General features: G+C 38.6%; 1 protein-coding gene and 2 non-coding genes across 3 annotated transcripts in view; all 3 read left to right on the forward strand.

The window, feature by feature from the left end:
* The first annotated feature begins 126 nt into the window (after positions 1-126).
* The window catches only part of SF3B3 (splicing factor 3b subunit 3), a 42,037-nt gene continuing 15,523 nt past the window's right edge, over positions 127-26,640 (forward strand). The window contains exons 1-11 of the mRNA XM_057711347.1: positions 127-266; positions 3,200-3,335; positions 5,396-5,722; positions 6,535-6,707; positions 7,643-7,784; positions 9,892-10,004; positions 12,731-12,868; positions 13,653-13,756; positions 17,428-17,593; positions 19,662-19,757; positions 22,011-22,083. Of these exons, the coding sequence (XP_057567330.1) occupies positions 3,266-3,335; positions 5,396-5,722; positions 6,535-6,707; positions 7,643-7,784; positions 9,892-10,004; positions 12,731-12,868; positions 13,653-13,756; positions 17,428-17,593; positions 19,662-19,757; positions 22,011-22,083 (1,402 nt within the window). The 5' untranslated portion in view covers positions 127-266; positions 3,200-3,265. The remainder of the gene's footprint in view (positions 267-3,199; positions 3,336-5,395; positions 5,723-6,534; positions 6,708-7,642; positions 7,785-9,891; positions 10,005-12,730; positions 12,869-13,652; positions 13,757-17,427; positions 17,594-19,661; positions 19,758-22,010; positions 22,084-26,640) is intronic.
* On the forward strand, positions 6,151-6,229 carry LOC130839425 (small nucleolar RNA SNORD111). Its single transcript, XR_009049827.1, has one exon. It is a non-coding gene; the product is annotated as a small nucleolar RNA SNORD111 (small nucleolar RNA).
* Positions 12,391-12,481, forward strand: LOC130839424 (small nucleolar RNA SNORD111). The gene has a single exon (XR_009049826.1). It is a non-coding gene; the product is annotated as a small nucleolar RNA SNORD111 (small nucleolar RNA).

Genomic DNA, 26,640 nt, shown 5'->3' on the forward strand with positions numbered 1-26,640 from the left:
TTTCCTATTCTCCTGGAAAAAGTGATGGTCATAAAGTATGTTTCAATAATTTTCAATGCGGTGTGGAAGCAAGACAGAGCATTTAAAAAAATTATATATACATTCTTCAGGCGCCGGTCGGGGACCTTTTTCCGTCGCGCGCCAACCGGAAGGTCCTTGTTTTAGGAGCTAATGGCGGACGCCGGCGGGTTGGCTTTGGCGGTGGCTTAGGCCTTGAAGGAAATTGAGGATCTGTCGGATATCTACGCCATCCTCTCGGCTGCAGGGTAAAGAAACTACTTCCCGACCTTCCCGAGTCCGGAGGGGCGGATAGCCGCCATGTAAGAGGGTGGGCCGAGCTTTTGGTAGGGGTTTCTGAGGCAGCTTAGGCCCGGAGGTACGGGTAAGGGACAAGAAGGTGGTGGAGGGGAATGTTTGGGGCGCCTTTAGGGAGTCGTCTCCCGCTTCCTTCCGCAATGTGGAAACGAGGCCTGGCTCAGGAAAAGCTTTCTAGAGACTGTGTATCTCTTGGGCATGGGAGGAGGTGTGAGAAGGGGCAAGAGAGACGTCTCCACCTGGAGAAAGTAAAGGACATACTGACCGCAGGATGGAAAGACCGAAGGTGTTTAAAAGTATAAATAATGGAAACAGCCTTTGGAGTCAAGACTGTTTTGTTTTTGTGTTTTGGCACTTGGGCTTATTTCCTTCCCTGATCCTCATGCGGTGGTTGTCTTTTGGCACATGGAGAAGGGGTGGAGGGAGCAATCACAGACTCATTTTCCAGTATTCACAGACGGGAGATAGAAGAGGGGGAAATCAAAACTTAACCAAGTTTTGGCCGTTACTGGTCCTTGGTATATTGTGCTTGGCTGATCTTCCAAAATGGCATCATAGAACTGTCTCTATCCATAATGAATCTTCCTCTATTACCCAGGGTAACAGTAGTTGGGGAACCTGGATCCAACGAGGTTTGGGGAAAATGAGTTCCAAAGATAGTAATGGATGGCATCAATTGTAAAGGAACTAGAAAATAGGCTGAGTTCCTCAGTGAGCTATGAAGAATGAAAAGTAGTCTGGGGGGAGCCTTTCCAGGTTTCTGAAGTGATCTGTGGTTTCTTTTGTTTGTTTTCTAAAGAAGCCTGTATTTTAAATGTAGACTGTTCTGTAACATGGGTCGCATTAACAACATGGTAGGGGCTTCGTTATAAATTTTGTTGTTGATAACTGGATATTTGAAATTATGTTTGAAATTTTATAACCAGAGCAGGATTTAAGAGAATAAATTGTGTCTGAAAATCACGTTCACTACTTTTATCTTATTTTATTATTTTTTAAGAACTTTTATTGAGATGCAGTTGACATACAATAAACTGAATATATGTAAAGTGTACAATTTGATATTTTTTTCTTAGTGTATGTATGGCAATCCCAATCTCCCAGTTCATCCCACCCCAACCCCCCACCTTGGTGTCCATATGTTTGTTTTCTACATCTGTGTCTCTATTTCTGCCTTGCAAACCGGTTGGTTTATACCATTTTTCTGTGTTCTGCATATGTGTGTTAATATACGATATTTGTTTTTCTCTTTCTGACTCACTTCACTCTGTATGACAGTTTCTAGGTCCGTCCATGTCTCAACACATGTCCCAATTTCATTCCTTTTTACTGCTAAGTAATATTGCATTGTATATATATACCACATCTTCTTTATCCATTCATCTGTCATATTCACTACTTATAAATTGAGAGCAATTACAACAGGTTCTCTACCCTTTTTTTAACCAAGACTTTAAGCCGAGCACAACTTTCCATGAAACATTCCCAGTGTCTAAGCTCTTCTGGGTGTGTATCTGTTTCCATGTCTGTATGTTTCCTTTATTTTTCTTTTTGTAGGTCATTTCTCATTCCTTTTTTGTTCCACCTCAGACCTTTTCCTTCCTTCCCTATGACTCTAGAAGAACATTAAAGATGTTCCTTGCTTTGAAGTAGGAAAATGTATATCTGTTAGGGCTTGTTTCCAGAATGGAGGATCTTTTCCTCTCGAAGGCACCCTGCTCTTGCCCAGCCCAGAAACGAGTATTATTTATAAGGACATTTACTTATAATTCTTTCCCCATTTAACAAAAACCAAACTCACTTTGAAGTGAGAGACCACTTTAAATTTCTCAAGATCTGTTGCTTTTGTCTTCAAATAAAAGGAAAAGTTTTTGAGGAAAAATAGGTTAGTTTATTTTCTAGCAGTGACTATATAGGTGTAGTTTTGGTAATCCTTTTATGGTAGAGGTGCATATGTTTGCAGTCTTCAGTTCTGATGAGAAGGATCCTTTTCTGTGACTATATTCCTCTGGAGAGCTTCCTCCTGAAGTGCCAGTTTGGTTTAGAGGTACAGTCATGCACGTTTGAATGGCCTATATATGATGGATTTTCTTTGCAGCAGTGTTCATAATAGTAAAAGATTGGGAAGAACCTGAATGTTCATCACTAGGGTGTGGCTAAATGAATTCTGATATATCCATTCAGTGGAATACTATGTAGCTGTAAAATAAAAACAAGAAAGCCTTTTATTTGTTGCTATGTCAAAGATAGGTAAAATGATAAAAATTGAGTTGCTCTATGAGTGCACAATATATGGTACCCAACCTTTAGTTAAAAAGAAGGGATGATATAAGGTATTAGTATGTATTTTTCCTTGTACATACAGAACATGTCTCGAAGGACACGATATAACTTGGTGAAATTGATTCCTCTAGGGAGGAAAACTGGATGGTTAGGGAATGGGTGGAGTGAGCTTTTTGCTGTGCTTTTGAATTCTGAACCATGTAAAAGTAGAGTCTATTCAAATACAAGTAAATGTAGACCTACTTAGTTTCTGTGACAAAGTCAAATAGACAGTATTCCATTAATGGTACAGATCCCAGCTCCCAATGTGTTTACTACTTGTTATGTGAGCTCAGGCAGACAATTTAATATCTTAGCTCTATTTTCTTATCTGTAAAATTAGTATAATGTTGAGTACTTCATAGGTTTCTTGTGAGATGGAAACAGTGTATAGTAGCATAGTGCCTGGCATGTAGAAGGCACTCTTAATCTTAAGTATGTTGTTCCTCAACAGGCCTTACCCTACTGGTTCTGCTGTCTTCAGCCAGAAGTTCCCATACAGAAATGTCTGCTAAGATAACAATTTCACAGCTGATAATATTTTGCTTTAATATGCTTTTAGCCCGCTTTGACTTGGTATAACCAAGGCCTGGATTGTGGAGTTGTGGGTGGCTCTGTTACTGCTGCCATGTTCCTGTACAACTTGACCTTGCAGCGAGCCACTGGCATCAGCTTTGCCATTCATGGCAACTTCTCTGGTAAGTTTTTCTGTTACTATATTTCTGAGTGTAACATTTTGTTTATTTATTTATTTATTTATTTATTTATTTATTTTATTGGCTGTGTTGGGTCTTTTGCTGTGCACTGGCTTTTTTTTTTAGTTGCGGTGAATGGGGGCTACTCTTCATTGTGGTGTGCGGGCTCCTCATTGCCATGGCTTCTCTTGTTGCGGAGCATGGGCTCTAGGCACTTGGGCTTCAGTACTTGTGGCACATGGGCTCAATAGTTGTGGCTCATGGGCTCTAAAGTGCAAGCTCAATAGTTGTGGCACATGGGCTTAGTTGCTCCGAGGCATGTGGGATCTTCCTGGAGCAGGAATCGAACCCATGTCCCCTGCATTGGCATGCGCATTCTCAACCACTGAGCCACCTAGGAAGCCCCTGAGTTTAACATTTAAAAAAAAAATTTTTTTTTTTTTTTGGCCTTACCACTCAGCTTGTAGGATCTTGAACCTGTGCCCCCTGAAGCGCTTAGAGTCCTAACCACTGGACCGCCAGGGAATTCCTAACATTTTTAATATTATGAGTTTTATGCTCCACATTGCTTTTTCAATATCAAGCCTTTTTTCTTTTTTTTTTTAAGCTCTTTATTGGAATATAATTGCTTTACACTGTTGTGCCAGTTTTTGCTGTACACCAAAGTGAATCAGTTGTATTTATATGTATATCGCCATATCCCCTCCCTCGACTCCATCCCACCCTCCCTGTCCCAGCCCTCTAAGTCATCACCTATCATCAAATTGATCAAGCCTTTCTTCTGAAACAAATTATGAAAAAAGTTTTTAAATCATTACAGAATATTGTAATTTATGTAGTGCTTTATAATTTCTAAAGCACTTTGGAGTACTTGATCTTATCTCGTTTCCAAAGGACCTTTGGAAAATAAGGTGGCCTGGTAAGTGATGCAAATGAGAATGGATTGGGATGGGTAGGAGTGGCATATCAGATAGGATAGGAAGCCATTTAGGTATTAGTGAAGACCTGTACTAGGGCAGTGAGGATAGAAGGAAAGAAGAATATGAGTTTGTAACTTGGGTGGCAGAGAAATTGACAGTAAGATTGATAGCAGGTTACTTGAGATCAGAGAGTGTGTTTGGGGAAGGAGGAACTTCAATATTTTAAACATTTAGTTTAAAGGTGATGATGACTCATCTTGGTGGAATTATGTAGCAGGGAGGGATGGGGACAAGTTGGCTGTTAAGCATTTGGCGGTGTTGATTGCAGTTAAGAAAGCAAGTGAGCTTTTTAGGAATCAGTTTAGAAATAAACAGCATATGGGACTTCCTTGGTGGCGCAGTGGTTAAGAATCTGCCTGCCAGTGCAGGGGACACGGTTTTGAGCCCTGGTCTGGGAAGATCCCACATGCCTCGGAGCAGCTAAGCCGGTGTGCCACAGCTACTGAAGCCCACGTGCCTAGAGCCCGTGCTCCACAAGAGAAGCCACCGCGCACTGAGAAGCCTGCACACTGCAACAAAGAGTAGCCCCTGCTCACCACAGCTAGAGACAGCCCGCACGCAGCAACAAAGATCTAGTGCAGCCAATAAAAAAATAAATTAAAAAAAATTTTAGAAAAAAGAAATAAACAGCGTATATTAGATGGCAGCTTTAAATGTTCTTTGAGACACTAACTGCACAAGAAATTAATATGATTTCTTAGAATAGTGGTCTTAAAGATGGGCTAGAAAAGAGCCTTTGGTAATTTTCAGTTTTATGAAGTGAAACATTATATGTTAATATCATTTGTAGACAACGCCCAGTTATGCAGCTTGATGGCAGATCTTAGAAAAATAAAAAGGAAAAAGGAAGGTTTTTAAAAAAAAAATTTGTGTGGCCATTTTTGAAAAGCTTTTCTTTGATAACACTTTTGTTAGATGTTTTAAATTCTAGGAAAAGTATCTTTTAAAGTAGAATAAATTAACTTGAAATACTAAGCCCCCCAACTCAATTATATTTATCTTTAGTGGCATTTTGATCCATTCAGGTTACTTTTTGGACTAGTTCTATTGTTCTACATGATCTTTATTTTTTGTGTTTTTCAGGAACCAAACAACAGGAAATTGTTGTTTCCCGGGGAAAGATCTTGGAGCTGCTTCGCCCTGACCCCAACACGGGCAAAGTGCACACTCTACTAACTGTGGAAGTATTCGGTGTCATCCGGTCACTCATGGCCTTTAGATTGACAGGTGGCACAAAAGACTACATTGTGGTTGGCAGTGACTCAGGTCGGATTGTTATCCTGGAATACCAGCCATCTAAGAATATGTTTGAGAAAATTCACCAAGAAACTTTTGGCAAGAGTGGATGCCGCCGCATTGTTCCTGGCCAGTTCTTAGCTGTGGATCCCAAAGGGCGAGCTGTTATGATTAGTGAGTGACTTACTCTTGACTTTTTTTTTTTTTTTTTTTTTTTGGCACACGGGCTTAGTTGCTCCGCGGCATGTGGGATCTTCCTGGAGCAGGGATCAAACTCATGTCCTCCGCATTGGCAGGCAGACTCCCAACCACTGCACCACCTAGGAAGCCCACTCTTGACTTTTTGACTCTTAAAAAAAGCTCAGTTCAGGATAACAATGCTGTGATCTTGGTAGTGTGCCAAGAAATCACTCAGCTGGGTCAAGTTTGGATCATTTTGGATGTTGAAAGTTGCTTTTCCTTTTAAAACAATGGGGAAAGTTTTAACACACCTTTTCTACTTCTTATCTAGTTGGAAATGGATGTTTTTCCATTTCTTTAACTGTAGCAAAAAGATTATGCTGAAAGATTTTACATAAGACAATGAATATGGTTGCTTTCATCAGCCTGAAGTGATGATTCACATTCATGTCTCTTCTCTGATAAATCTCTTGAAGAAATTCTGCATATCTGATCAGGCTTCAAGAGGGCAACCTTCTCTGAGCAGTCACAAAATCATTACGTCTAATTCAGAGAATAAAGGTGGCAATTTTATGAATTATTGTTTAGTTTGTCAAAAAATTTTTGAAGTTAGTGGGATATTAAGATCCCTATTAGGAATTATATTCTTGTCTATTTTAATGATAACAAAATCCTAAGGTAATACACTTGTAGAGTTAGTGCCAGCTATTAATGATTTTCAGAAAATAATTGTGAATCTAGGTGTTCTGTAGCCTCTGTTTTCATTTTCTGGAGTTTTTTTTTTTATGTTTTGTCTCCTTCAACAGGTGCCATTGAGAAACAGAAATTGGTGTATATTTTAAACAGAGATGCTGCCGCCAGGCTTACCATTTCATCTCCACTGGAGGCCCACAAAGCAAACACTTTAGTTTATCATGTGGTTGGAGTAGATGTGGGATTTGAAAATCCAATGTTTGCTTGTCTGGAGATGGATTATGAGGTAATGAGGAGGTCTCCATTTCTCTACCTGCCTTCTCCCTCCCCTCCCTTCTCCCCCTATCCCTCCTTGGGTTTCTTCCACTCATCTTGGTACTTTCCTGAGACTGTTTTCTTCATTGTGTATTTCTTATATCTTGCTCACTTTTTTTTTTAAATGCCTTTCTATACTCTGGAATGTTTGAGAATTTACCTCACTGATTTGAACAGTCTCTCTGTCGAAATGGTATTTATTGGGAAAAGCTCCCTGAAAAAAGAGGTGAAACTGTGTTTAGGATATTTTTTCACTGGAAGATAGTGAAAGATGGGGCATACCATTCTTTTGCTTGAGAGGAAGGCAGTATTTTCTAGCAGAGCTAACCCTGGTCCCAGAAATAGAAGACCTGGGTTCGTGCTTCTACTCTGCCATTACTTAGTGTGAGCTTTGGCAAACCATTTGGTGTCTGTGGACCTCAGCTTCCTTGTTTGTGGAATGGAGGAATCCTGATGCCCTTTCCAGCTTTGTTTGTTTGTTTAAATAATTTTTATTAAAGTATAGTTTTTTTTAATAAAATTATGTATTTTATTTATTTGTTTTTGGCTGCATTGGGTCTTCTGTTGCTGCACATGGGCTCTCTAGTTGCAGGGAGCAGGGGCTACTCTTCATTGCAGTGTGCGGGCTTCTCATTGCAGTGGCTTCTCTGGTTGCGGAGCACAGGCTCTGGGCATGTGAGATCTTCTTGGCCCAGGATTGAACCCGTGTCCGCTGCATTGGCAGGCAGATTCTTAACCACTATGCCACCAGGGAAGTCCCTGGAGTATAGTTGATTTATAATGTTGTAGTAGTTTCAAGTGTACAGCAAAGTTAATCAGTTATACATATAGCCACCCTTTACTTTCCAGCTTTAAAAGTTTGATCTTTTGATAGTGATTAGTCTTTTTGCCACTGTTACTCTTTAGGAAGCAGACAATGATCCAACTGGGGAAGCAGCGGCTAATACCCAGCAGACACTTACTTTCTATGAGTTAGATCTTGGTTTAAATCATGTGGTCCGAAAATACAGTGAACCTTTGGAGGAACATGGGAACTTCCTTATTACAGGTACCTTTCTCTTAGAGCTGCTCTGTACCATTTTGCTTGGTCCATTTTATGCTCAAATTCAGGAGTGTTTATTTAATAGGATTTGGCAACTATAATCCATTTGTAGGAAACCTGAGTGCCTTGTCTATGTTTTGGCGAGGAAATTCATGCAGTGGTTAACTCTTATCCTCTGATGGGGGCAGGGAAGAAAAGAGAGCAGTTAGCTTGGAATATTGATTACTATTGGTTGCTCTGGTGTCTTGACGGTAGTCAGTCTTTCACTCTCATTACAAAAATCAAAACCTGGCTCTGTGAAAAGACAAATGTTATGGATAAAACAAGATGAAACTGTCCATGAATTTGAAAGCCTGGAAGAAATAGAAATATTTTTGAAAACTGTTAGCAAAATTGATCTTAGAAGAAATTAAGAACCTGAATAGACCAACATTTGTTAAATTGGAACAACAGTCAAAAGTTTCTTTCCCTCAGAAGATTTAACATCCAGAATTTTCAGGGACCTTAAATTTCTCAAGATTAGAGAAAGAATAAAAACCTTCGTACCACTTTGTGAGCCTAATGTAGCTTCAGTACCAAAACTGGGGAAGGATAGTAGCAAGAAAAATTTGCAGGCTTGTTTTAGTTATGACTGTAGATGCAAGAATCTTAATGTTTTTATATGCATCATAGCAAAGTAAGATTTTTGTAGGAGTTCAAAGATGTTCGCCATGAAGGATCAGAATTAGTTTAATTCATATTAAAAGACTAAAGGAGGACAGCTACATTTGTGATAATCTAAATTTCATTAGGCTTGGGAAAGACAGTGATCCAGTCCTTTCTGTTTCAAGTCATTTGCACTTGATGTCTAGGATGAAATGTCTTGTTGGGGGAGGATTTTGGAGAATAAAAATACAAAACAGCACTTGTCTTTGAGCATTAAATCTTAGGAAGAGACTTTATATATTAAGCAGAAGGATTTTAGAAAACAGATTATGTTTAGTTACTTGCTGTAATGTATTGCTGTACTTCTCATTTATGAGGCTTTCATTCTTTAAACAAATTTTTACTGAGCCTCTACAATCAATATGTGCAAAGTCAGTCTACTGGCCCCTGGGACTACAGTGGTGAAAAATTAGATGTGTCTCCTTTTATGCAAGATTGAGTGTAGTGGTGAATACATAATAGTAACAGAAAAATTGCCAGGGTATGCCAGATGGCATGACAGTATGGAGGATGGGTCTCTAACCTAGGGAAAGGAAGGCAGTGCCTTAGAGAAAACTTTCAGAAGAAGTGCTCTCAGCTGAGAACTGAGGACTAGTTAGGAGTTAGGTAGGTGCAGTGGGGGTGGAGGAGGAGTTTCTGTTGTGGGCAAAGGGAACAGAATGCACAGAAGCCCAAATGTAGGAAAAAACATGGTTCATTGAAAGAACTGAAAGCTCATTGTGATTGGATCATTGGAGGTAAAGGGCTGGGGTAAAGGTAGAGGTGGGAGGTAGCTACTGAGGGATTTTTAAGCAGAATAATGACATGTTAAAGGTGAACATTTTTGAAAGGTCACATGCTTACATTTTGGTAATGGAATGGAAGGTAGTAAGCCAATAGATTGGTCAGGAAGCTATTTCACTAAACCAAGAGAGATGCACAGCATGAGGACTGCTAAGGAGGTAGAATCAATAGGGCTGTGGGAGAGGAGAGAATTGAAGGATGACATCCTTGTTTCTGGTTTGGTCTCTTGGTTGATGACTGTTCTCTAAGGGTGAAGAACCCAGGAGGTGGTTTGGGAAGGAACTTGGCACTTGTTTATGAATATGTTCATTTTTAAGCTGCTATGAAATATCCATGTGAGAGTGTCCAGTAGGCAGTTGGATTGTAGGTCTGAAGCTAAGAACTGAGTTCTGAGCTTAGAACTAAACATTTAGATGTATTATCAGAGATCTGCACAGGCTGAGAGGCCCAAATGGTGCCCCATCCTTGTCTAGCATAACTATCAGGGAAGAGAAACACATTGAATGTTTATCACCTTCAGGCACACTGTACCTTGAAGTTGTGCTGAAGGAGAGAAGGAATTGAAGACTAAATTGTAATTTGTGGTTATGTCAAATCATTGCTAAGTTTCATTTTCTCTTGACAGTTCCGGGGGGTTCAGATGGTCCAAGTGGAGTGCTGATCTGCTCTGAAAACTATATCACCTATAAGAACTTTGGTGACCAACCAGATATCCGCTGTCCAATTCCCAGGAGGCGGGTAAGGTCTTTGTTAGTCATAAGAGAAAATATATTTGTGTTTGTGTAATGAATGTAATTGTTGTAATTACAGTGTGGTCTCTTAATTTATCTGTTAAGTTTTAATGTTGTAAATGTTTTTAATAAAGCCAGTAAAATAGCAAAAGCAAAACAAAGTCTTTGAGAAAGGAAATTAAAAATCAACACAACTCTGTTGTACACTTGAAACCAGTGTGATATATTGTAAGTCGGTTGTGCTTCAATTTTTTAAAAAGCCAACACAATTTGCATTCTTGGATAAGCTATGGACATTGTCAGTTTGAAATTCATGAAAGTTTCTAGTTTGAAGAGTCCAGGTGTATTCACTGGAGATAAATTGTCTTTCATTCTTCCCCACCCCATCCCATTCCAACATTTAGAAAAATCTAAAAGGAGTGAATTCCTGTATACCTTTCACTTAGATTCACCAGTTAATAGTGCTTTGCTACCTTTGCTTTTTGTTTCTTATGTATTTGTGCACTTTTTTAGGCAAAATCATTTGAAAATAAGTTGTAGGTATCACGACACTGTAAGAATTTCCTAAGATGTAGCTCCTAAGAAGGAAATGTTCTTACACTACCAATATTGTGCCCAAGAAATTTACCGTTTTGAGTAATACAGTTATCTTACGTACAGTTGTTTCAGTCTTCCAAAGTTCCCTTATTGTCTACCTTTTAGTCTCCTTTAATTTAGAATATTTCCTCTCACCTTTGTTTTTGTTTTTTTATGATACTGGCATTTTTTTAAAGAGTCGGGGTTAATCTTGTAGTTTGTCACATAATCATTTTCCTCATGGTAATATTCATGTTTATATATATATATTTTAATAAATTTATTTATTTATTTATTGGCTGCATTGGGTCTTCGTTGCTGCACACGGGCTTTCTCTAGTTGCTGAGAGCGGAGGCTACTCTTCATTGTGGTGCGCGGGCTCTAGGCGCATGGGCTTCATTAGTTGTGGCACACAGGCTTAGTTGCTTTGTGACATGTGGGATCTTCCTGGAGCAGGGCTTGAACCCATGTCCTCTGCATTGGCAGGCAGATTCTCCACCACTGCGCCACCTAGGACGTTCCATGTTAATATTTTTGATAGAGTTATTACTTAGGTGCTGATACCTATTTCTCATTACGTTCATTGGGGGCACGTAATGTTGATTTGATACGTTATTGGTAATGCTAAATTGATCACTGTGAAGGTGGTGTCTGCCTGCTTCTTTTTGTTGTAAAGGTGCCTTTTCTTTTTTGTAATTGATGTGAAAACTAGAGAACTTTGAGACTGTGTAAATACTCTTTTCCTCCAAATCTTTTCACACAGTGGTTTTCTTTTCAATCAGTTACTACACTGGTGGTTGAAATGGTGTTTTATTGCTTTTAATTTTAAATTCACTATGGAAGTTACTAAGCATACAGCTGGCCCTCCGTATCTGCAGATTTCTCATCCATGGATATAGAGGGCTGACTGTTCCTTGTACTACCCCGTTTTATGTAAGGGATTTGAGCATCCATGGATTTTGGTATCTGTGGCAGCTCCTTGAACCAATCCCTTGCAGATATGGAAAGATTATTGTATATATAATGAAATTCTGTGTACCCAGCTTCAGCAGCTATCAGCACGTGGGTAATCTTTTTTGATCTCTGCTTCCTCAATCTTTCCTCTCACCCCAGATTATTTATCTTTTTAATAATGACTTATAGGTCCTGGGGTTAAATCTTTTAGGACTTAGTTTAGCTAGTACATTATCTGAGTAAGATTCCATCAATTTTAGAAAATCTGGTAAGATTAGCAAGTTAAATTCTTGGTAAGGAGTGGTAAGTAACTCAATTTAGTTGATCAGAAATTTATTAAGCACCTGCCTGCCAGGTGCTGTACTTGGCTTTGGGACTACAAAGACGTATAAAACATATTTTGCCCTTGAAGTTAAATCAGAGAAATACAGAATGTTGGAAACATTAAAAAAGAAAGCCAGGGGCTTACCTGGTGGCACAGTGGTTAAGAATCCGCCTGCTAATGCAAGGGACATGGTTTCAATCCCTCGTCCTGGAAGTTCCCACACGCCACAGAGCAACTAAGCCCACGAGCCACAACTACTGAGCCCATGTGCCTAGAGCCTGTGCTCCTCAATAAGACAAGCCACTGCAATGAGAAGCCCGAGCACCTCAGGGAAGAGCAGCCCCTGCTCATCACAATTAGAGAAAGCCTGTGTACAGCAACAGAGACCCAACGCAGCCAAAAATAAGTAAGTAATCTTAAAAAAAAACGAAATCCAGCCAAGGGGGATGCCTTTTGGGAATCAGGGAAGTTGATATATAACAGGGCTGATGATGATGATGGTTTGGATGGTATTGTGAACATGTAAGAGTCATTTTCACAGCCTGAAATGATGATTCTTCAGATTTCATGTCTCTTCTCTAACATTTTTCTCTGGAGATAGTTCTTGCCTTAGTGATCTGATCAGGCGATAGAGTGGAATTGTGGCTTTTTTTTTTTTTTTAACCTAAGCTTTATTATGTTTTTATAGTAGAGAAGAATTTTTGGTTATTGTGTTTTAGTCTTGTGACTGGCAGGCTGCTCTGGGTCAAAGCTTGCACGGAGAGGCTCAGATGCCTCCAGGCCTTCAGTGGCCTGTATGATCCTTGTTGGTAAGGTGCTGAATTCTGGAAAGGGAGTACTCATTTCTAAGATGTTGGTTGTGTATTTGACTTTGCTAGAATGACCTGGATGACCCTGAAAGAGGAATGATTTTTGTCTGCTCTGCCACCCATAAGACCAAATCGATGTTCTTCTTTTTGGCCCAAACTGAGCAGGGAGATATCTTTAAGATCACTTTGGAGACAGATGAAGATATGGTAAGTAGACCATGGATGGAGGGGAAAAAAATGAAAAAACCTGTTTGTTGTGGTTAGTCTAGTTAATAAAACTTTCTACAATTTCATCTTAATTTTAATATAATTAAGTAACCTTATTTTAAAAGTTGATATGTGCATTCAAGGTTTACAGAGTGGTTTTATAAACCATTTGTTCATTATAGCTACTCTCTGAGAAAGGACAATTTACAAATTAAAAAAATAGAAACAATGCCTTAAAAAGTGGTTACCTAAGGTGTTAAAGCTTTTAAAGTTTGAAACTGGTATATGAATGTAGGTTTTCTCCCTCTGGTTAACTGATTTTTGGTCTGATCACATGTAATATGAGAATGGGTCATTCTGCTTCTAGTGAATAATAAGAGAAAGCTCTCCATATCTACTGGAAACTAGTAATGTACATGATCTGTTACTTCTTTCATTCTGTGGAGGAGTGCTGAACACCGGGGGATTTCTTAGATATCTGTTTAACTCAGGAGTTGGCAAATTTTTTTTGTAAAGGCCAGTAGTGAACATTTTTAGCTTTTGCAGGCCACATGGTCCATGTCTCAGCTACCTAGCTCTGCCGTTGTGGCACAGAAGCAGCCATAAACAGTATGGAAACTGCATGGCTAACCTGCTGGCTGCAGTTTGCTGACCCCTGGTTTGGATATGAAGGACAATGTTTTATTTGCTACTTTGCTTATTTCGCTATCTTATAATATTGGGCTGTCTTCCATGGCATATTTTCACTTGCCTACACACTAGAATCTTTTTCTTTCCACTGCAGGTTACTGAGATCCGGCTCAAGTATTTTGATACTGTGCCTGTTGCTGCTGCCATGTGTGTGCTTAAAACAGGGTTCCTTTTTGTAGCATCAGAATTTGGAAACCAGTGAGTAATCCTTTTATTATTCCATTTCATTCTGGTTACTATAAAAGTTAGCAGGAGTTTCAAGTAGTCAGTCTTCATGGACTTGAAGTTTCAAGTCCTTGGAGCTTTTCCCAAGAATGTTTTAGTTTCTTCAAAACAAGTTTTGCTCTCTTTTCCCTTTTACATTCTCTTGGTGATTTCCTCTACTTTAGTGGCTTCAAACAATACCTGTGGGTGACTGCAAAAAATAGCATTAGAAGTGATGTCTCCTGAGCCTTTTGCTGGACATTTCATTGAATAAATGTCTATTAAACTACTTAGTATTAAATAGATGTTCCACAGACACATCACTTGTACAAATCTGAAGTTGAAGCTCGTTAGTACCCTTAGCTTCCCAGCCACATCACCAACCCTTCCACCTTTTTTTTTACATTCTTTTTTTTAAATATTCTTTTCCATTGTGGTTTATCATGGCATGTTGAATATAGTTCTCTGTGCTTGCAGTAGGACCTTTTTGTTTATCCATTCTATATATAAAAACTTAATGTCTGCTAACCCCAGCCTCCTAATCCATCCCTCCCCCAACCCCCTCCCCCTTGGCAACCATCAGTCTGTTCTCTGTGATTCTGTTTCTGTTTCATAGATAGGTTTGTTTGTGTCATATTTTAGATTCTGCATATAAGTGGTATCCTATGGTATTTGTCTTTCTTGTTCTGACTTCATTTAGTATGATAATCGCTAGTTGCCCTCATGTTGCTGCAAATGGCATTTCATTTTTTTAAAAAGCATTTTTATTGGAGTATAGTTACTTTACAATGTTGTGTTAGTTTCTGCTGTACAGCACAGTGAGTCAGCTATACGTGTACATATATCCCCTCTTTTTTGGATTTCCTTCCCATTTAGGTCACCACAGAGCATTGAGTAGAGTTCCCTGTGCTATACAGTAGGTTCTCAGTTATCTGTCTTATGCGTAGTAGTGTATATATGTCAGTCCCAATCTCCCGATTCATCCCAACCCCCTTCCCCCACTGGTATCCATATGTCTATTCTCTATCTTTATTTCTACTTTGCAAATAAGTTCATCTGTATCATTTTTCTAGGTTCTACATTTAAGCGATATCCCACGTATAAGCGGGAAATTCTGCATGTCACAAGATGTGGCCAAAACAAAACAAACCACGAGGTGTCATTTTTTGACCTAGCAGGTTGGCAGACATTAAAAACTTAGGCAGTAACCTGTCTTGGTAAGGCTGTGGGTGGAATCAGTAGCTGCAGACATGTAAGATTTTTTATTCTTGCTCATTAGCTTGTGCAGATAGTGTGTTTGCTGGGATTTTCACATCCTGATTGTCTGTTAAGTCTTCTGAAAGTCTTTTTAGGAATAATACAGACAATGATTCCTTTTGTTCTGAAGAATCATAGTGTATATTTGTTGAGCTATTGTCTGTATGTAACAGGCACTGTTCTAAACCTTTTTCTTATGTTGTCTTAGTTTGGGTTCCCCTGTAAGCAGAGCTTGAGACAAGGCTAGGTTAATGGGAGGTAATTGCAGGAAGCAAGAGTGAGAGATCAGTGGGGAGAGATAGGGAAAAGAGGAAAAGCCAATATCAAGGGCATGTTATTGAGTTTCCTGCTGTGGACATTGGGAACTGGCTTCTGTCAAGACCTGCTGAGAAGCATGCAGAATGCCTCTGAAAATTGCCCACCTGAAGGTTAACAATACCAGGTCATCTCCCTCCTGGGTTGAAAGTTACCCCTGGGGGCATTGAAGTCCCCTGTACATTGTGTTGCTCAGGCAGCCTCCCGTGGGATGGATATTTTGAGGGCAGAGGATAGAAAGACTGCAGTGCACAGGTGGGATGCTTGTCAGAGTGAGATGGGTTTGAACTTGTGCGAAATTATCTATTACTGTTACAGCTGAAATCTAGAACACTTAAGAGTGGAGATTTGGGGATCAGAAACGTGTGCTATGGGTGTTAACTAATAAAGCAAATCTGTTTATCAATCAGAAACTTAATTTAACGTTTACTGTGTTCTAAGCACTTTACAAATATTGATGCATAACATTCTCTGTAAGACAATGGTGTTAACCCATTTATAGTTAGGGCACTGGGGTCACAGAGAATTTAAGAAATTTGATCACACAACTAAATCTAACTCAAACCCAGACCACCTGGTTCAGGTTCCTGCTCTGAAGCACAACACGGTAAGTCACAGAAACTGTTATGGAGATTCAGCCGAAGCAACCTTTCCTGTGATGGAAATAGTGAACCCAGCATCCTCTTGGTTATCTGTGAAAGTGTCTTTGACAGGTGATCTTTATCATCTGTATGTAGCCATCTTGCCTGAATAAGGAACTTCTGTTATGTAACTTTTTATTTTCTCTTTTCAGTGTGTTTGTAAATCATTCAAGGATAATAACCCTATTTGCTTTTTCATAATTTAGCATAGAATCTGATGAGTTTACCAAAAGGGTTAAATGCTGAGGTTTATTTGGCTAACATTTATTGAGCATGTTACATATTTTAGATCCTGATTTAGTTATTTTATCCTGCTCCTAAAAAGGTACACCTGATTGTACAAAGTGATTTTTTTTATTGAAGGTTTGGTATATTACTTAAAGAATAAACATGACCAGCAGTGTGGTGTTTTGTTTTAATTGAGCTGCTACCCAAAAGTATGTTCATTGCACCCTCAGTTTATGATGGAATGTTGTTACAAATTATCTGCTCCAAGTTGCTTTCCCTTTTATTTTTATTTTTTTTTTTTGTGGTTTGCGTTTGAATCCATTTACAGAGCCCCCGAGGGCAGACAGGAGAAGGGCAGGATGATTGTATTGCTTATTATCTCTGGATATGTTTTTGTTTTGTTTTCAGGAATAATATTATAATATCTGCATACTTTTGTAGAGCCACCAATTCTTGTTTTGTTAGATTTGGCCTGGTTAGTGGTTAAAATAGGACGTGATTATAGATTTTCTTTAGGTTTCATTTATCCATATTTCATTTTTGTTTTGACAAAAACTATGCTTACTAGATGCGATGCAATGTTCTAAGTACTCATTGAACTCTTTAGGAAGGTACCATTCAGTTTCATAAAAGAGGCAAGTGAGGCATGGAGAGATTCAGTAATAATATGCAGCTAGTTATGGGGCAGAGCTAGGATTCAGACCCAGGCACTGGAAGTCCAGTGCCTTTAACAACTGTGATGCTAAGGTCCTGCTATTGTACCAGTTTGAATTCAGTAGTCTTAATTTCTTTATCCCTGTTCTTAAAGAAATAGAAAACCCCAGTGAGATAAGCAGAGATCTCAAACTATAGATGCTGAGTCAGTATTAAAGTGATTTATGAGCATTATGTTGATGGCAAACATCTTCAGACAGAAAATATTTTTTAAATGCTATTTGCTTTTTTCCTTTCAGTTTTGCTGAGATGTAATTGACATAGAGCACTGTATAAGTTTAAGGTGTACAGCATGATGATTTGGCTTACATATATTGTGAAATGATTATCACAGTTCATCTCATTTAATTCAACATTAAAGTAATAGGAAAAAATTTTTTCCTTGTGATGAGTACTTTTAGGATTTACTCTTGACAACTTTCACATATGACATATGACAGTGTTAATTATAGTTATCATGTTGTACATCAGACAGAAAATGTTTTAACTAAAGTCTTTGTTTCTCCCTAGTTACTTATATCAAATTGCACATCTTGGAGATGATGATGAAGAACCTGAGTTTTCATCTGCCATGCCTCTGGAAGAAGGAGACACATTCTTTTTTCAGCCACGACCACTCAAAAACCTTGTGCTGGTTGATGAGTTGGACAGCCTCTCGCCCATTTTGTTTTGTCAGGTGTGGGTCTTTCCAGTCACTCCATAATGAGCAGTGCTAGCCAACTGTTTTTGAATCTGAATGAGTTTAAAGTTTTAATTCCAATTAAATTAAGGTCTAGTTTAAGAGGTTCATCAGCATGTCTGTGGAATTGCCAGAGTATAAGGGTGAAACAGCTAAAGGTAGTTGGGGAATTAAAAACCATTACATAAATCCCTGGGCTTAAAAAAAATTTTTTTGATGGTAAAAATCATGTTTTATAAAAATTCAGATTGTACAAAAGATAAAAAGTATAAGTCCAACCCCCAGTCTTTTCAACCCTCTTTTCCGCTGAGGCTTCACCATTAATAGCTTCCTGTAATTGCTTCTAGGCATTTTCTGTGCATCTATAAGCATTTGTGTGTTACACTTTTCTTTTTAATGTAAATACGCTCATATACTTTACAGCATTCTGAAATAGACCTTTTATCACTTAACAGTCTATGAATACCTATACTTATCTCATTTTAACAGTCTTTTTTTCTCCTAAAATTCTTCAGAGATACTGGAATCAGTCAGTAACAGAACCTTTCTAGGAACCCAAGGTGGCCCAAGATGGGAATTGTCTCTCCCACTACTGGCGCTCAAGTGTAGTAGAAATTTTACCATGCTGTTGCATCCTGTATTTCTGGGGTTCCAGTGACCATTAGGCATCACCCAACCCTGTCTAGATGATTACACTTTTAGTGGAAGAGAGTTTTGCTCGCTGTGTGCTGGGGATACAAGTCAGTATTCAGGCACTCTTCCTGGTAAAATGATCAGTTCTTAAGTTAACTGCTTTTGTTCTTTCTTTTTGAGAAAGGATTAGTCCTGAGGGCAATAGAAAATAAGTATGAATAATTTGTAATTGGATTTTAGTGATTTTTTTTCTCTGCTTTCATTGGAATTTAAGGAAATAATTGTGAAAATAAGTTTGTAGGTCAAGAATAAAATTAACAGAAGTTCAGGTACCTGTAGCAGGGCTATAAGCATTTTGTGCCATGTATCTCTACTAGCCTAGTGAGGCTTCTGGATCCCCTCTCTGAATAATATTTTTAAAAGCATGTAGTAATAAACATGATAGCTGAGATAGCAAATTATTTTTTAAATTGTGAAAAATTAGTATATGTGCTTCTGTATTGGGTGTAAAATAACAAGATAGTACATTTAAAATAGGTGAGTTAATTTTTTAAAGAAGTCAGTATGAGGGCTGTATATACTCACAGCCCGTATGCTCATCCCTGTTGTAATGGGCTGCACTGCCTTCAGTCAAAAATTTTCATTTGAATTGTACTGTTTGACAAAACTACAATACAAATAACTTACCTCTTTTCACATGTTGATCAGCAAATATTTGAACTGGAAAGCAGCTAGATGTCTGGGGTACCAGTTCAAGAACACATGGCTTCTTCATTTGGTGGCAAACAGCTAGGTGCAGTTACCCTGGAATTGGTCAGATACATCATAGGAACATCTGTGGTTAGGGCAGCTGTGATCGTGTGCATTCTAACAGCAAATCTAATAAATATAATTTTGAAATAGCGATGAGGGAAATGATAATTGGAGGTATCTATAAACTTTAATGTTGGTGACAGAGTCATGGATAATGATAATATAGTTTATCGTATATATTTTTAGTTGGAAAGAAATGGTAAGATTTCAGCTTGAAGTTATGTAACAATTTCACTAACTGTAAAATATGCTTTGTTAACTCAAGAACTAATACAAGTGGGACTTCCCTGGTAGTCCAGTGGTAAAGACTCAGCACTAACACTGCAAGAAGGGGCACAGGTTTGATCCCTGGTCAGGGAGCTAAGATCCCACATGCCGTGCAGCATAGCCAAAAAAAAAAGGAAAAGAACTGATACAAGATTTTTTTGTTGGTAAAACTTGCTGCTTCAGACTGCTTGCTTTTTGGAACATTGGGTCTTTTCTACTCCATGCCCTCAGGGCCAGTAGCAATATTGAAGCCTAATAAACTAAAAAATGGTTTGTCCCCCTGAGAATAATCAGGGTTGGGTGTAGAAAAGTAGCAGAAGTAGACATTTTCCCCCCGACTTTCTCTGTGCAGATAGCTGATCTGGCCAATGAAGACACTCCACAGCTATATGTGGCCTGTGGTAGGGGACCACGGTCATCTCTGAGAGTCTTAAGGCATGGACTTGAGGTAAGATTGGAATTTCTAGATCATATGCAGGGTTTGGAGGGAAGCATTGACGAAGCAGCCTAAGGCTTTTATTCTGATGAGATCAAAGATGTATTTAATGTTTCTGTGAAAGAAAAATGTTTTCTTCCTCCTTTATTTCCATAAAGTTTAGAGTTTAAATTTACTATTCTTTAACATGTTAGCACAGTAGGCACATTAAAAAATGGCAAATGGGGATCAAAGGGGAAAAATACCACTGTTAGTTCCGGGTTCACTCACCATTATATGGAGGTTAGGAAATCTGCATGGCACATTTTATTCCATTTCCTTTTTAGTTTTGGTCTTCATAATTTTGAGATACTTAAATTTTTAACTGTGTTAATATTGTGTTTATATTTTTGTATCTTATTACATTTATTCCTTTTTACTATGTGCTCTTATGTCGTATCATCTTTAATGTTTTTGCAGTACACCTTCTTAGTGGGTGGGTCAGAATTTACTTAATGAATCCTTTGTTGTTGGACTTTTTTAGGTGATATGGATACTCAAAATTATCTTCTCAAATCCCACACCCTCTTCTCATCGTGGTTCTAGTGTTGATGCCTTTTAGCAAGTGCCCTGGACTTGATTTTATTAGGAGGAAAATAAAGCTTTCTATGGCAGTTTGCTTTTAGAGGTTGGGATGGGCAGACTCCAGGCTCTTAGAGGCCCACTGCCTGTTTTTGTAAGTTTTTATTGGAACACAGGCAAGATGACCTTGGTTTTGAATTCTGGCTCTACTACTTAATAGCTAATGCTAAGCTTCATAGCATCTGCCTTAAAGGATTGTTAGGTGAATTAAATGAGAATGTATATGAAGCACTTAGCTCACGTTCTGGCATATAGTAACTGTTCAATAAATGTTAGCTATTGCAGTTTCAGGGAATTCAGAAATTTTTGACGGCTAAAATACTGATCAGGTCACCAAATTTTCAATGACTTGAACCAAGTTTAGACCAGTAGTTCTTGATTAGTTACTTACTGCTCATTGGATCCTATTGAGCATCTGATGAAAGCAAGCACTCAACACAAAAAATACATACATGCATTAACAGAAAATTTTGGGTACCGTATAAGAGGTAAAGGACCCAATTTAGAATCATTGTTTTTGAGTTCTCTGTCCCCTCTTAATTTTTTCCTATTCTATTTAAAAACTTTGTTATATAAAAGTATCTTTAAATTGTTGGATGTTGCTTTGTTCCTGTGTATCTGTTTGTTGAACCTTATTGTCTAGCTAGATTATGGTCTCAGTTGAGCAGGGTCACTGTCAAATATCTCATTTGGTGTATAGAGTGTAGTATACCTGACATTTACATTTTATTGATGGTAAAGTTTTCCAAGATCCTCCTGTACCATGATCAGCTATTCCTGCTGCTATTATGTCAATAAACCAACAAAAGGATAATGCCTTTCATGTATATACTTGAGTTCTTCCTATGAAATGTAGTTCCACTGTACAATATAATAGGCTGCCTAATTTTTTATCTCTATCATTTTAAAAATATTTAATTTTTTATTTTAGAATGGTTTTAGATTTACAGAAAAATTGTGAGGATATTAGAGACAGTTAATGTATAACTCACATATAGTTTTCTCCTCTAGATCATTTTGAGTTCATCTTACTTATTTCATTTACTCTTATTTGAGAGCCTAGGGGACATTCAGAGGATTCTTGACTCTCACCTTAAGGAGCATAAAAATCTAGTAGGAAGGACAAAACAATTTCTCAGATTACTTTTTAGATAAGTGTTCTAAGAGGAGGTGATTGTGATTCCTGTGAGAACTTATAGGAGGGAGAGATGACTGCCAGCCAAGAGAATAAGGGAAGATTTTTCCTAAAGAATGTGGCATTTGAATTGTTCTGTGAAGAGAGATGGAATTTGGCCTTAAGGGAGCAAAGGAAAGAAATGGGATGCTAACTTAAATGGACCATTTCTTTCCCACGTGCTAACTTTTTGAGAAGAATGCAGGCATGTTATACCCAAAGGAAGCGTTTGGCCTTGGCTGCAACAACTGTCCTAGATGGTCCATCACTTCTTGCCAGAGTCTGTTATGGGAATTGCCAATACCTCTAGCCTTTGGTTCTTACATTCTTTTTGACTAGATGGTTCCAGTGTTTTAATCCAGTATAGTGTGAGCTCTGTTATATTGGGACTGTATTATCTAGTGTAGTTGTAAGCAAGGAGCTGAGTTTCATGCTCATTAGGATCTGTGGTTTGTCTCCTCACCTGTCAGGTATCAGAAATGGCTGTCTCAGAGCTACCCGGTAACCCCAATGCTGTCTGGACAGTGCGTCGGCACATCGAAGGTAAGCAGCCCTTTCCCAACAGTCAAAATGAGGGTCTGGGTGCCATTGACAATAGAAGGCTTAAGAGGCTGCATTCATAATACCTCTATCACATCATCTAACATAGTATACTAGAAACTTTTCCTGACTTAACACAATGTTTTTGAGGCTCTCCCAGTCAGGATGCCTACTTTTTGTACACATGGGTAAGGGGAGCATAGAGTGGCTGTTAGTATTCAGTACATATACACTTCAGTGTCACAGGTAGAGCTGTCATGTATTGTGTTCTTTGTATTCATCTTTAAGATAACTCTTTTCATTTGTATGAAAGGTATGGTGTAAGGGAAAATTTTGCTTCTTTTTTCTTCAATGATGTTTTCTCCTATGGTGCTGAAATAGTGAAATTAAAGGTATTATTTTGGATATTAAGAGATTTGGTAAAGCTTGTTAATGTCCTGCTCAGTAGGTACAGTGTTTAAGGAAAGCGGAGATTGATTGAATGGAATCAGAATTTTAGAGTGAGTGGAAAAGAAGGGATGGAGGAAAGAGGAAGTCTGAGCTCCTCAATAAAAGGGGTCACCTCATCCTAAAAATTTGTAAGTTATGTGAAAATGAATATTCGTGTAATAGCAGGAAAGTCTCGTGACAGCTGAATTTCAGTCCCTTAGCAATAAAACTCAATTCTCATTTTCCTTTTGATTCTTTGGGGTTGTAGGTCATTTCTATTCCTAGACCTCATTTTCCTCTTGTTCCCTCAGGAATGTGAGACTGGCCAGTATACAAAGCTTTCTCAAGAAAACAGCTGGAAGTCTTCCTGCTATTTAGATGTTTTGATTGTATGGAACAAGTTAAAGGAGGCTGGGAAATGTGGAGGAGGGAAACCTCTTTCTATTAATAGAGTACACATTTTAGTGAATTTTGTCTTCATTTAGGCATTGGAATCCAATTTGAGTCGAGTAGAAAGAAAAAAGTGAATAGGAAATAAGTAGGTTCGTTTCAGCTGAGAATGTAATTATTGGATGATTGGTCTTGAAAGATTTCCTCATTTTGTGTAATGTCTTCATAAAGAAACTGGTCATTGCTGCTGTTCACCTTTAGCTTTGTGGCTGGTTGGCTGCTTGATCTTAAGGCTCTTGAAAACACTGCCTAGACAGTTTGAATTAGAAAAAGCCTTTGAGATAAAACCTAGTGTTTTTCTGTTTGTTTTTTGTTTTCACTTATTAAACTTTATTGTAAAATCGATTTAGATTTGCAGGAAAGTTACCCTTTTTTTTTATGTAAAAAAAAGCAAAAAATCACAAGGGACTGTCCCAAAATAAGGCACCTAGGTGATAGACCAAAAGCCCTGTCTCCCGATTCCCAATCCAGTATTCATTTGACTAACCCTGTAGTGAGCCTGGGTCATACTGGTTTTCTAGGATAAGTTCAGTATTCTTATCTTGCTACCTTGTAATTAAGATAGGATTCTACTCTCAGAGCATGTGCCATCTAAAGAAGACATGTATACAAAACTGTTGTCTGTTCTGATGTGGTGAAAGGCACAAGCATGTTTCCAGGAGGGGTTAGAGGCAAGGGAACAGGCATGTGTTTGAGAATCAGGAAAGGCTTTGGGGGTAAGTTTGAGAAGTTAGCTATAAGCGGTATGTTGCATGATGAAACTTGTAGCTGAAAAGTTTTCTCCTCTAAATACCAAAATCTAGGAAATGATTACATCTTGATAAATTTTACTCTTTAGAAACTATAATATGGGTAATCACCCTCAAAAAAGATCAAGTTCTCTCTGTTCATTCTCTTTCCAGATACCCTAAGTTACTATTCCACATGTCCACACATGCTGCAGTCTTCCAGGCAACTACTAACCTTGGCTGGTACTTGGTGATGCACACTACCAATACCAAGCCTTTTTTTCTCTTCCACAGGTGGCTGGTGAAGGTGCTGATCACCACAGGTGTGTACCTATTGCTAGGGTCTACCACGGGGTCTTAGAGTTTACCCAGGGAGAGGGAACTGCACAAAATATTGAAGCTGCCCTGATAGCATCTCTCAGAGGGTAACTTTGCAGTTGGCTGTCCATGTGCACTGTAGTGGTGGACACCCGTCTGCTTGTATGTTAAAATAGTCTGAGGCGGGAATCACTTTCTTCCACAGAAGGTGGAACATATGATTGATTTGCCTCTTATTAAGCCAAAAGAGGCTGTAGCTAGGAAATCTTAACTTCATACTGTCTCTTGATGTTTTTATGTGTTCCACATGTACTGACTGAAAGATTAGGCCCTGGAAAAGGCCCCCCTTTTTTCTCTTTTCCTTTTGAGTATAATCAAGACTGTGCTGAGGCGAGATAAACACTGAATAGTTTGAATACAGAGTGAGAATGAGACATTGGAAGCCTAAATCATCTGGATGGTCACTCACTTTTCCCTTTAATGTGGGCTGTTTGTTGAGCCTGAGATACCAAGGCAGGGGAAAGAAGAATAAAGCATTCCCTCTTCTGTGGGCTGCTTCTGCAGTGCTCAGACAGAAGTCCGAGACAGAGATGTGTTCTCATACCCTAGTAGATTTTTCACTGAGTTGTGAACTAACGGTTTTTTATATAAAACTTGAAACCTCTGAAAGAAGGCAACATAGATTTCATGGTTCATAGTCATTTACCTTGACTGAAGCCTGATTTTGTTCTAAAGTCCACCTTTTAACCTATAAACCTGCCTAGGACACAAGAGCAGCTTATCTGTTTCTGGTCCTCCTAGCTGTAGAAGGGTACAAGTTAACAGTGTGCTTAGCATTCACAGAGTAGTGGATATCTTGAGGAAATCTGTGATATAAAGCAGCTTTCAGATATCAGTCATTGCTCTACTGCTTGTTGAACTGCCTGGCAAATATAAGATCAAGCATCTCTTTATTTTTATACCTGAGTAGTCTGGGCTTTGAGGTCAAAGGGAAGATAAGGACCCAGGCAGCTCTTTTTCCTCACTCCCCTCATTCTCTGCATGTAAGTTAAAAATGTGTGGTTTGTTTTCTGGGAGCCCTCCTTTGCCCTTGACTGCAGGAACAGGCCGAAATCCTGGCCAGTTTGAGCCCTTTGTTGTTTGGCTTTAATTTGCACTGGCACAACTTCTAAGATAAAAGGTCTGTGTTTAGAACGTGGGAAAGGACACAATATTTATATAATGTTAAAATTAAGCAATTCCTGTTACACTCTACACACCAGAAATTTCCAGTTCAAAAACTGAGAGCTGGAATAAAGCTTCCAAGTTTGGTGTTGTGTGGACACTGACGATGGTTTTGTTGTAAGCCATTAAGACATCCATGAGATAACCAAGTCTATACTCAATAGTTTGTGATGGCGAACAGTGCGGCCTTACACAGCCATTTTATAAGGTGCCCCCAGGCATGTGGTACATGTTGACAGTTACAATAAAATCATCTAAAACCAATTATCTGCTTGTTCAGTGTTACTCCTTATGATTTGGAAATTGGACCCTTACTCTGGGTTCCTAAATTATACCCATTGGGAAAGATATTTGATACTTGCCTTTCAGGCACTCATTCAGTGCGCACACTTGTTATTAACTGAAGCAAAAATTTTGCAGAACAGTACTTACCCTTACTATAAAGCATCTTCATAAATTATATTTATTTCTATATATTTATATTTTAAAATGCTAATTGCAATCCACCAAACTGAATTTATGTCCTAATAGGTCAGAACATTACTGTACATTACACCAATAATACATTTTCATCTTGCTGCTTTTTTTGTAAAGAACACTGATTCTGCTGAACTTACTGAGTAATCTTAGTTCAGCTGAACCACCTTTGGAGCAATCCGAATCCAAACTCTGTCCTTGATGTGAGTGGGATGGATCAGGCCTATGGCGTTGAGCTCTGACAAGGGCTCAGGCAAACAGCATCCTTTAGTTGCTTCTGTTAAGAGTGAGGTAGCCACTCCAATTTAGTACCTTTTCTACTTGTCATTCTCTCCCTTGTTTGCCTGATTTCTGTGTGAAGGGGACAGGAAGAGGGGAATTGATACAGAAAATTCAAATGTAAAGTAGGAAAATCTCAGTTCATCTTAAAAAAATGAACATATACTTATTTAGTATTTATCAAACTTTCTGCCAAACGTTGTGCTGGACATGGGAGATACACAGAAGTTGTTCTTTGTTGTAGGGTGGAACGTGTAGGAAATAGCTTTTAACTATGAGATCTGCATGAGAAACTTTCGGGGTTGCCTGTGTATCTCTGACCTTGAAAATTTCATTGGTGTTTGTTTATCCAAATGCATTTTATTAAAGGAAAAAACAAATTCTAATAGGATTGCTTGTGACCACTGAATAGTTATATTTTTAAATGTGAAAAACTGGAGAGGTCAAGGGCTGACAATATAAACTATCACCCCCCTCCTTGGTTATCCAGTGTTGTTACATCATTCCTCTTGTGACATCCTAGGATTCTCAGTTTCCAACCCTAGAAAATAACTTATTCTCATTGAGGCTTAAGTAATCACTGTTTTATTCATTAGGTCTTGTGTTCCCACATAAGATTCTTTTGGAAGAAGATGGGGACCTTCTTGGTTATAGG

Source organism: Hippopotamus amphibius, chromosome 16 (genome assembly GCF_030028045.1).
Source record: "Hippopotamus amphibius kiboko isolate mHipAmp2 chromosome 16, mHipAmp2.hap2, whole genome shotgun sequence".
Lineage (NCBI taxonomy): Eukaryota > Metazoa > Chordata > Mammalia > Artiodactyla > Hippopotamidae > Hippopotamus > Hippopotamus amphibius.